The sequence below is a fragment of the Phallusia mammillata genome, chromosome 1 (assembly GCF_965637545.1).
Source record: "Phallusia mammillata chromosome 1, kaPhaMamm4.hap1.1, whole genome shotgun sequence".
In the NCBI taxonomy this organism is placed as follows: domain Eukaryota; kingdom Metazoa; phylum Chordata; class Ascidiacea; order Phlebobranchia; family Ascidiidae; genus Phallusia; species Phallusia mammillata.
Window position 1 is genome coordinate 11,574,228 of NC_137252.1, and position 11,266 is coordinate 11,585,493.

The following is an 11,266-nucleotide window of genomic DNA, read 5'->3' on the forward strand; positions in this document are numbered from 1 at the left end:
AATACATCATTATTTCTTCATGCAAAGTGCCAAAAGGAAGTAGAATTTGTAAACATGTTTTATATTCTATTGTTTAAAAAGCTGAGATGTGACTTATATCTGAACGTTTTTATTTATTTTAGGCATAAATCCAGCTTGTGAAAGCTGAAACTTCAGAGTTTTTTTACCATTGTCAGTTACAACTTTACAAGTATATTTTTTACCACTACATGATAATAAAACTACTATGTGTTTTCTGTCACAGTTATATATGTTCTTCACTTGTGTATTTGTACATATGTGTGTTTAGCCTATATCTGCCAGAAGATTGTTACAATGGCAGATAATTCTGATAATGCAGTGATGCAAAATACCATCAGTACCATGACTACTGCTTCTAACATACAAATTCCTGAATCTACATCTGCCAAGAGAATGTTTCAGCAACTAATTGCGGGCGGTGGTGCAGGTAAACGGAATGCTTTTAGTTGTCTGTGTTGTTTAAAGTTACAATGTTATGCCTTAAACCAACGTATTGGTTTTCAATATCTTATGTGTTTGATCAAAGAAATATTTGTCAGCAAACAATTGACAAAATATACATTTGTGAAGTGTCCATCCATCACTTATTCATGGTAGTTATTTGTGAGCAGTATAAATAATTAAAATACAATTATCAGTTTTTACATGTATACATGTATATTTATAAATATGGCAGTAAATATTTTAGCACTTAATGGTGCATCGATTTTATGTATCTAGAATCATTTGCTGTATAATGTAATCCCATTTTTTATAACAAGTGTAATTTGTAACTTGTACTATAATGGCAGTTCAATGTGTATATTAGACCAAACAGGATTGGGGTAAGATACCCTGATATTTGCTTATCCATTGAGCAAAACAGCAAGATGTCAGAAGAGAGCCAATTTTTTGGTCGACCTGAAACTGATTCCATTCAAACCTTTTCATCCATAACCCCCCCGCACACATATTGATAAATTATGTTAAGCTGTAGCATACCAAATAAAAAAATCCTTTTGCATTTCTATCACACTGCACTAATATGTATTGAATTTAAAACCCTGTCTGTTGCATTCAAGTTAAAGCATTTTTTGAAAATAACAGAATTGAGGCCAACTGACTGTTTGCTTTTATGTTATATAATCAAAAATGACTTATTTTGCACATTGTGTTTAACCAGGTTTGCCATTAGTTTATGATAATAAAGTAAAGCTTATGCTTGATTTTGGGTTGCACCCAGTTTTATTAGCGAGTCACGCAATGTAACCACATACTTACTTGCCATGTTTACCTTCCAAAGAGAAATAATCTCTAGGTTTGACTTGGTTCAAGTGAATGAATTGAACCAAATCCTTATTTTGTACCCGGTCCTTATTGTCTTGATTTTTCTCTCCCGTCCCATCACTTTAATGTCATATTTAGATCCTCGCTTTCACCAGAATAAATTAATTTTGCCTTTTTACAGGACTTGTTGAAATCTGCCTCATGCACCCACTTGATGTTGTGAAAACAAGGTACTCAATAGTTTCATCAATTAAATTCTGTTTATATTTCTAACTAACTTTGTGTTTAGATTCCAGCTCCAGGGCAATGCACCTGGATCAGTTCATTACCGTTCTGTAGCCCACTGTTTTACAACCATGTACCGCGCTGAAGGGTGGGTGGACAAATGTTATGTCATGCTGTTTTTATTTTTCTGTAATTGTTTTTAAAATTACAGTTTCCTTTCATTTTACAAGGGAATTCTGCCTCCGATTTTGGCTGAAACTCCAAAGAGGGCAGTGAAGGTAAATTGTGCCAAACCACACAAAATTGGTTTGTAAAAGTAAACATTATGGTTTGTTTGCATTTCATTAAGCACAGTTGTGTTTTGTTAAGTAATCCCACTGTACTTGACTTTTGCCCCATTGCTTTTCAGTTTTTTTGCTTTGAAAGATACCAAGACCTGTTTAGTATGGGAGGACCCAAAACCCCGTTGGTAAGTAATTAAATCGTAAAAACAATGTCAAACCTCTGCGCAACACCTCGTTTCTATAGCCTGAAGGGAAGTTATAGTTATTGCTGTCAATTCTCAAACCGCATGTCTGTGAATGCTAGCATCTGCGGCTTTTACCAGAATTCTAATCTAACCGGTTACCTGATTAAATTCCAAAGCACAAGAGAACGTTCTTGAACATACGCTGTGTTCAGTTCAGTCTATTGCCTTTCCTTTGATTAAGCAGAAAAACTCCAACAATCGAGAAATTGAGGAAAGAAGCGGGTTTCCGCATTTAAGCTTATGCCTTTGAAAAAAGAATAATGCTTTCGATAAACAGTAGCATTTAATTGTGGGATCTATACCTGGCTAAAAAGTCTTAAATTGTTATGTTAATTTTGCCATTGTAAGGACATCAAAATAATTAAGGTTAACGTAAGTCAATTCGTCGAGTTGTTTTTTTGTGCAAAACCGCAGCGCGAACTTAAATTGAAACATGAATAACTGTTGCACAAGATTAGAAGAAACACGGACCAGAGTACTGACTAGTACTAAGTCTCTTAAACATATGGATTTGCAAATACGTTTATTTAAAAGTTATAAGCCGCTTTTTGTAAACCTATTTGAACTAGATCTAAAAATACGCGAATCTAATACTCTTCGATTTAAATCATCACGCCTGCCAAACATGTGACGTCATTGCCCTGGCGCGGCCGGTAAACACTTGGGAATGACAGCAGTTTACACAAATCGCGGCGCTACCGAATCAACACAAGGCCCAATCTTCACATCGATTCCCACTGTTGTTTGCAAAAGCGCTTAGTCTCCATTCATCGTCGATAAACGATGGCCCGTCTTACGTCCACCTAGAGCGGACCGCGAGCACCCCGTGCCTGACGGATTACGCTTAATTCGAGCTGAGATGCCTTTTGTTCGCCGATCGGTGGTGAGTTTTAAATGTTTTGCGTGGAATTCGTGAGATAACATTCGGCAAACACGTCCAGTTTGCCGTGGAATTCTTGAAATAATTCAAGGAATTCGCTATGAGGAAAGTACGCCTTGAACAAAAGCTTCCAAATTACCTTATCACGTCTGACTAACAGAGTTTTCACGTGACCGCCGACCGAACAATAAGGTTCTTCACAGCTTCGTCCCATTACATACGCTAGGTCGCGTGGATAAATACATGTAGATGCATCTCAAATGTAGTTAGTTTCATGGTAGGTAAGTTTTAAAGGATTATTTGAACATTTCCATCACTCTAATTTCTCGAAGCTAAGGTTTGGTGCGACCCCCAGCGGTAATCCCGATAAACATCGATGTACTTTGAACTTTAGCCACAAACAGCCTAGCCGCACAAAACGGTGTCATGTCAGCACAAGTTATTCAACATCTGTACTTTGTATTTATGTTCTGGTATGCAAACGTTAAGTTTTCGAATTTGAAATTGGTCCCTTACATATATGTTTGGAATATAGTTTTCCCCCAAAGAACAGTAATATGGTTCCTATCCTACATGTTTTATGCGTAGATCTACTCTCTAGCTGGCCTTTGTTCAGGTCTCACCGAGGGAATCGTCTGCAACCCGTTCGAGAGGGTCAAAGTTCAGCTGCAATCGGAAAGAGATGTCAAGCTAAGGGATGTAAGTGACCAACCCAGCCACTAAACAAAACTTTTTGACCATTTAAATAAAGCCTAATAGTCTTTTTGAAGAACGCACCACTTTTCAGCGCTAACATTTGCTACGAGTTCAAATATACAGCATAATGAAAGGCGGTACATGATTTTGCCAAATGATATTGGCTGTATTTGTTGTTCCATGGTACATGAATGAAAAAAATATTGTTTTTTTTTGTAAACCCGAACATTTGTCACGATGGTAAGCTATGCGAAGAACTTTTCACTAAAATCTCACGTTGTTGTTTTGAAACTTTTTACCGGGGTGCAAGACGAAGACATTAAGATCTATCATCTCGCATCCCCCTTTTGCGGATTCCGGACACACCTAGTTCCTAATGTTCGCGTTAACGTTCTGAAAATCTTCACAACAATGCACACCGCTCGCACCGACTCTCAACTGTTTTCAATACGGACCTTTTCATGTATTGTGTCACCCTTTTTCCTTAACCCCAAGCGCAACCCCTATAACCCTACAAATGTGGGCCTAATGAGCGCCGGCATGGGTGGCCTGGGGCTGCAGAGGTCCCAGGTCGGTCGGCACACAGCCTTTGCTCTTCGCAACTCGAACAAACCGACATATTTTACATAATTGTCGCCTTTGTATCTGTGACATCACAATGAGAGATTGGGGGTAAACCCGGGCGCTGGGCGCGATCTAACAATGCCCTGGGTCCCGAAATACGCTTTTCGGCCCCGGGGTTGTCACGCAATAGTGGGTGAGTCAAAGGCCCCGGGAGCCCAGGTAGAGAGTCAATAAGCTGGTTTGGTTCCTAATGACAGCGCGCGGGCAAAAGCGATCACAACTGGCAAGTCGTCGTCATGGAAGGTTGCCAATGATTGGACGAGCGCTGCGCTGCCGAACGACACTGTGTTTTTGCTTTTTTCGGATTTTAGAAGGTCATCAGAAACTTAATAGTCAATCCTAAGCGATGATCCGACTTGTTTTTGTACTCCCAGTTTATTTGGTTTGCGTCATCTGTTATTACGACTCTTTTCACCCTTTATCTCCTTTGCCAAGATTGAAGATGACGACAAGCAAAATAATGTCATCATTAATTAAAATTCTTACCTCCCTGTAGCATTTACATGATGTTTTTACGCTTTTACGGGCATGAATCAAAATTCCTTTCTTACGCTTTGTGAAATTGTTCGTTCTTCTGGAAAATGTAATGTTGATATTTTGGCCATTTTGTAACAAATGCTGATGTGTTTGCACCAAAATCCATTTGTTCTTTATCGGACAAATATCTGTAATGCCAACAGTAAGAATATTTTTTTGTTGCAGCAACAATCGACATTTTCCAAAGCTCGTCAAATCATCAGATCTGATGGTTATGGCATGATGGGGATTAACCGGGGTCTAACGGCAACCCTGGGACGACACGGTGTGTGGAACATGGTCTACTTCGGTGTCTTCCATTCTGCCAAGAAATACATTCCTGAAACTGAGGTTAGGACAAACCTTTTTTATGAATTATATTGATCGCCTTAAGACGAACTATTGACCTAACTTTACACATTTGGAAAATATTGTTTTTTTCTGGTACTGTATTTGTTTACCTTTTGAAAGTATTTGTCCGTGTTAAAAATTAATACTGATTTAACAAACTAAATCCGGTTTCTAATGTCACGAAACATTATACTTTTTTGCATTGTTTCCTAATTTCGTTTGAGTTGTTTATTCCAGTTTATACGTCTGTGGGAGCGTTAGTCGCATAGTTCACATATATTTTGTCCCCGCCCGTCACAAAAAACAAGCAACATCGCAAAGTCGATGATTTTTCAACGGGTCACCACCATCCCAGAATCGCACAAAAGCCTACGACATTCCACATCCGAATTCACTCTATTTCTGCGCCCGCCAAAGTCAAACAACGCCCTTGCTAATCTAATTGGTCGTCCCGTGTTACCATAGCAAAGCCACTAAAAGCCGTCGGCCCACACCTGTGTCGTTAACTCCGGTGTTTCAAAGCCAGATCGTGAATTGTGCTCTATGTTATGTCAGCCCTGCTTATGACACTTGTTTGTTCATGGGTCACTTAGGGCCCCCGGTCCACCTGCTTCGGCCCCACGTGGTCCACCCCGGCCAACGTAAACACGTAACCCGTTTAGCGATCATGAAAGGCGTCGTTCCGCTGTGTCCGGTATCTGAACGTGACTTGGGTTTCAACGGGTTTAAAGTGTTTCAAATTCGCCGGGAATGTCGCGAAATGTACTGCGAAATAGCAGTGGGTTGAAACGAGGTAAAGTCAAAAAGACGTTGTGGTCAACGAATTTTTGCCCTATACGAGTCATTTTTATTGGGAACATGCTTTTCCAAACGGTTTATTGACAGATAAACTAAAAAATACAGTTAGAGGTCAGTGATGGACCGCTTTCAAAATGCAACTATAGTTTTAAAATTTGTTTTGACAATAATCTTAGAGTTAGAATTATGACTTAAGGATATATTTGTATGACGTCATGCACAATTTTAATTTCTCTCGAGGTCAGCGATGGACGTCTTTCTTCTCTTTTTTACCTTTACAGAAAACGTTAATTATGTCTCTTTCTAACGCTGCTCTCTTTTTTTGTGTTTATATTTTCAGCATAGCTCGCTCTACTTTTTGTCGCTTGTCACGCGACGTGGTTCGTACTTAAAACGCTTTCGCTCGTTTTGCCGCCAACAATGGGTCCATGGGTGCGCGAGTGTTTGAACAAGGCCCCGCGCCCCCACACCCCCCATCCCGGACCCCGAAACCGTCTCATTTCCTTTAGCAAAACCCGAATCCCCGACGCTGACAAATTAGCCCCGCATTTTTAGACTCGAGCGTAGAGCGTGATTTGAACATTGTGTCCACGGGACAATGCGAATTGTATGTACAACTTTTGTGCGTGTTTTCTGCCTTTCCGCAAACCTGGACATGTATAGATTTATTCACGCCTAATAACCTACACAATCCAATGCTTGCTTTACTACTGAACCGTCGCTCTTGATTACTCCCCCTACAGAAGTCGTACGGGATTTGATTCGCATGGTGGAAGTTAATTTAGCCTGGCACTCCCTATAGTCAGAATGTAACGCTCAATGCACGCAAACAGACCGTCGGCCGGTGGGAAAATGCTCGGCTTATTAAGAACACCACCAGGGGTCTGTTGTTTCTACGCCAAAGTCAACATTCGATGAAAAGCCTGATTTCCAAAACAAATTGCCGCCGTGCACGCAAGGTCCTGCGAACCTCGGTGTGCTTAATTTCGATGAAACGCAGTTCTTAAGAATGTTATTGATCGCCTTTTGGAAAATTGAGTGGGGTAGCAATGTTAAAAAGTGGTCGGTACTAAGGAATTCAGTGCCGTTCGTTTCATCAGATTTTAATACTTGTCTATGCTGTCACTTAACAAAGGCGCTGTGACGAGCAAACACAGTGTTTTGAATTGCTTTTGGGTTAAAATTAAAGAACTCGCCATTTACGGGTGGCGTAGGCGTTAAGACTTGCCCCCGGAAATTAGTAAACGCTGTGGAATTTCTCATTCCGGCAAATTTCTGCGATGCGTCTTGACAAGGTTCGTGTAATTCTTCCGGCAAAAAAACAAAACAAATGGACAATTCAAACTTTTACATTTAATAGGCTGGATCGTGCAACAGACCTCACTTATATTAAAATGCGTTTTTTTCGCGATAATAAAGCCAAAAAGCAAATGGGAAAGAAACAAGAACGGGTTTATAGATTTCAGAAAACTCTTTTGGTAATGATTTTTAACTGGTCATCTTTTGGAAAATTAAACATTTACCATTTTTTTCTGCTAACGGTGATTTTAAAAAGGTATCCTTATCCTCTGAATAAAGTATATCATTAGGCTGCAAATGCGCTGGTCAAAAATCGCGGATGGACAGCGCGTTCTCATTACTTTAAAACAGCATTCTTAAACAGACGGAAAAATTCGACACAATGTCACGGCGTTATGCTTATGACCCGCGCGCAAATGCGTGATGATGTAGCTTTGCCTCGATGCAAGCAAGCGCTTTTGAAAGACCCAAGCGGGCATTCACGCCTCGCAAACTGAATCTGAGAGTTTACGCCATGTGCAAAGCGTTGTCGTTTTGTGAATGGACTCAAGTACTTCGCCTCTTTGGTTTTTGTGAATGAAGTTGACCACGCTCGCTTGAGAAACGTCTCACGCTTTTTGCATCCGTGACACTACGAGATGGTTGCCCGCTTCGCCGCCTAACACTCAGATTTTGACACTTTGCTATACTTTTGCTACGTCGTGATCTTGTATTGGTGGATAAAGCGTGAAATAAACGTTTCGCGCTGTGATAATAATAACATGACTGTTATGCTTTCTAAAGAGTAACCAGCAGCTTGACATTGAATGGCCAAAATGTGGTTCAGGCTTTAAATACTGGATTGGTATTTCGAGTCACCTCAAAAAAAGTTCTTGAAAGAGCTGAATATTATTATGAAATTAATGATGAATGTGTTAAATTATTCCAAAGTGTCACACTTACCTACCTGAAATTTAAAAATTTGTAACCAAATTTGTTCAAACGTAATTTAGTCCTAAAGTGTAGCCTAGTTTAATTTTTTGCAGATCAATATGACACTTGTGATATCCAGGCAAACCCCACGTAGCGCTTTTAAAAATCGTGTTCAATGTATTTTTGGCTTGCAGTCGAACTTCGCGAAGGTTTCCTACCGACTGAGCTTAGGTCTGGCCGCGGGCACCTTGGCGTCCATTATTAACATTCCATATGATGTCGCGAAAAGTCGAATCCAAGGTCCACAACCTGTTCCGGGCCAGATCAAGTATTACGGTGCACACAAAGCGATCTACACAATTTTCAAAGAGGAAGGGTAAGTATTAGCTGCACTACTGCAATTTTGTATTACAACAGAAACTAAATCATTTTTTTGAAAGGTTTCTGGCTTTGTACAAAGGCTTGGTCCCGAAGTTGATGCGTCTTGGGCCAAGTAAGTGATTTATCCTCATCATAGGCGTAGAGTTTTTGAAAATACTGGGGGTGCGCCGTTTGATCTCCCAAAAAAAATGCCTATACCATGTACAGTATCTGTACCCGTATGAGACCAAATAACGACACTTTTTACGTGCTTAAGCATGTAGCTTCTATCACAATAATTTGCAAGCCACTTGGCGCAATTTCTTTGTGTTCGATTGGAACGTTTGCTGTGCGTCGGTGCGTCGATTTGCCAAGTCAGCCATTTTAGCAACGATTAAGTTTAAAGTAACGTGTTACGGCTGGAAATAAAAGTAAAGCAGTTCACGATTTAAATATAGCCGACTATGTATTGTTGACGCTTAAACTTAGGTCACCTTGGAACAAGTTTAAGCCGTTGCAGAGCTTTGCAAACGGACATTAAACTCGGTTTAGGAATAAATTTATTAAATATTTTTTTTTTTTTTTTTATTGCAGAGAGTTATTGCGACAAATAATACTAAAACGTTAGTCTATAAGTCATGTTTATGTTACATCAAAATGCTCATTTATTGCGAAACAATTACAATTGTTACGTTTCAACCGACAATGGCATGAATGCAAGCGCATTTGTTAAGCTGGAAACACGTTTTACCGAACCGACGTAACTTGAACAAAGATGCGATTTTGACTTTATACAAAGGTTAAGGCCGGGGTTGCGCGGCACCCCCGCATCCCCGTACTCTACGCCAGTGATCCTCATATATACTTTTTATTTACATGACAAGAAACCAACTGTGTTTATTTTTGCAGGCGGGGCAATTATGATGATGGTTTATGAGACGATATCCGAGTTCCTTGCCGAAAAGTTTCCTTGAAGGTTGAAACTGTATCTTCCCCAGCAATCCGAATAATGTAGCAATGACATCGCTATGCAGCCTAATATTACCAAGTTTATGCCTCACATCGTTAACGTGCTGTTTTTTTGCCGTGAGCATTTCAATCAAAATTTTAGTATTTTTATCCCTGTTTGATTTCAGATTGCTAGCTACACTGATACGCTTCATTTTTTTTGGACACATCATTTCGTATTTTTCTTCGTGTTTGTGCATGGTCAATGGTACAGTTTTACCGTTTTCTTACGAACTTAATTTATTGACTTACTTCTGTAATTTGAAGTTTTAGTCCGCTGAACCTAGTGCAATCGTAATCAGCGCCAATCAAAGTTTCGTTCACACGTTGAATTTTTAATATGAATATTTAATTTATTTTTGATACTAATCTGGGTTTTAACTTCTAACCAAAAATTCATGTAAATTGTGTTTTAAATTGTTTTAATTTGTTATGCATATTATTAAATTTATTACGTATACTTTTTTCACTTTACTTTCGCACCGTTCTAAATTCTTGGCCTACCAAGGTTTTGAACAGACGCACATGTACATAGGGTATGCTCGAATTAAAAAGAACCTAACTTAGAATCGGAAACAGTTTACGTTCAAACATCTGGTGTAGTTGTTAACGTATATCCTCATTCCTTTTTGGGTGATTGCATTTTTTTTCTGTTGTGCAACAAAATTCTCTTTCGCACAAATTACTGTTGTATACGCACTCAAACCACCTAAAAGTCAGGCTTTTGCCAATGTGTGGAAATCACAGTGGTGAACATTATGTTATAGACCAAATTAGCTCATTTCAAAAATGTGGCAACAGATAAGTTTTGCTTAGCTGTTGGTATTTTACAATTTTCCTAAATGCCACTGCATTTTTATTTGGCTTGATCTATAAGCGCTTTGCTTGGCCAAGTATCTTGTGTGCGTCATATATATATATATATTTTTTTTTTGAAGAAATTTTTAGGGAAATGAAAATCGAAACATATATGCTATTTATTTAATTGATCATTTTTTGTGCTCTGTACCCGTTGTCTGTTCTTGGGCCAGATTTTTCGAGGCAACATATTTTTTTTAAATCGTTAGTTGCCCAATCGTTGTGCAGAATTGCGTTTTTGTGTGTAATTGTGTGTATGGTGCTATTATCCCTTTTTTGGCTAAAAAATATTTCTATATCTTGTTGATCATGTATGTGTAAATTGAAAGATCAAAATTTATTACTGGTTGCGCTTTTACTCGTCACGTGATTGTTGTCGAATATAAAAAATGTTTAGTCTTATCAAAGTTTATATTATATGCTGTGTTTAGTATTATCAAAGTTTATATTACATGTTCTTATATTATAAATTCAGTTTTGTATGAAATCGAAAAATATTTAGGCAAAAAAACAGTAAAGAACACTATTTTGCAAAAAAAGTTAATGCCACCGAAACGACCCCCACTCCCCTTTTTCCTCAAAAAGACTTGTTCTAAATTGCCCACACCTGAGCACCGCTTGCTTTTCACTCATCTTTCACCATTTCGACATCAGCTGTCGCAATAAATTACAGAAGCTCTGCTTTTTCCTGAGACCGGCGATGATTCATTTCGCCAAATCAGCAGAGAAAACAACTGCACAGCCGCAGAGTCGTAAACTACTTGCTCGCCGAGGGCCGCAACGGTTTCTTATTAAAAACCTACGCTCTGCGATTGGCAGCTCCGGAAATGTAGGGGTCAGATGTCAAGCGTTCGGTAAAAGACGATGCTGCTCCCGTACAACCGCGTATTATCATCTCAACTGTCAGCGCGAGCTTGGCAAAA

At 39.1% G+C, this 11,266-nt stretch overlaps 1 protein-coding gene across 1 annotated transcript; it reads left to right on the forward strand.

The window, feature by feature from the left end:
• Nucleotides 1-218: 218 nt before the first annotated feature.
• On the forward strand, nt 219-10,755 carry LOC145229921 (mitochondrial 2-oxodicarboxylate carrier-like). Its single transcript, XM_080095267.1, has 10 exons — nt 219-448; nt 1,469-1,517; nt 1,577-1,660; nt 1,724-1,790; nt 1,922-1,981; nt 3,510-3,620; nt 4,944-5,108; nt 8,312-8,493; nt 8,558-8,610; nt 9,387-10,755. Exons 1-10 carry the CDS (start codon nt 316-318, stop codon nt 9,449-9,451), a joined length of 969 nt encoding a protein of 322 aa, XP_079951393.1. The 5' UTR covers nt 219-315; the 3' UTR covers nt 9,452-10,755.
• Nucleotides 10,756-11,266: the final 511 nt, after the last annotated feature.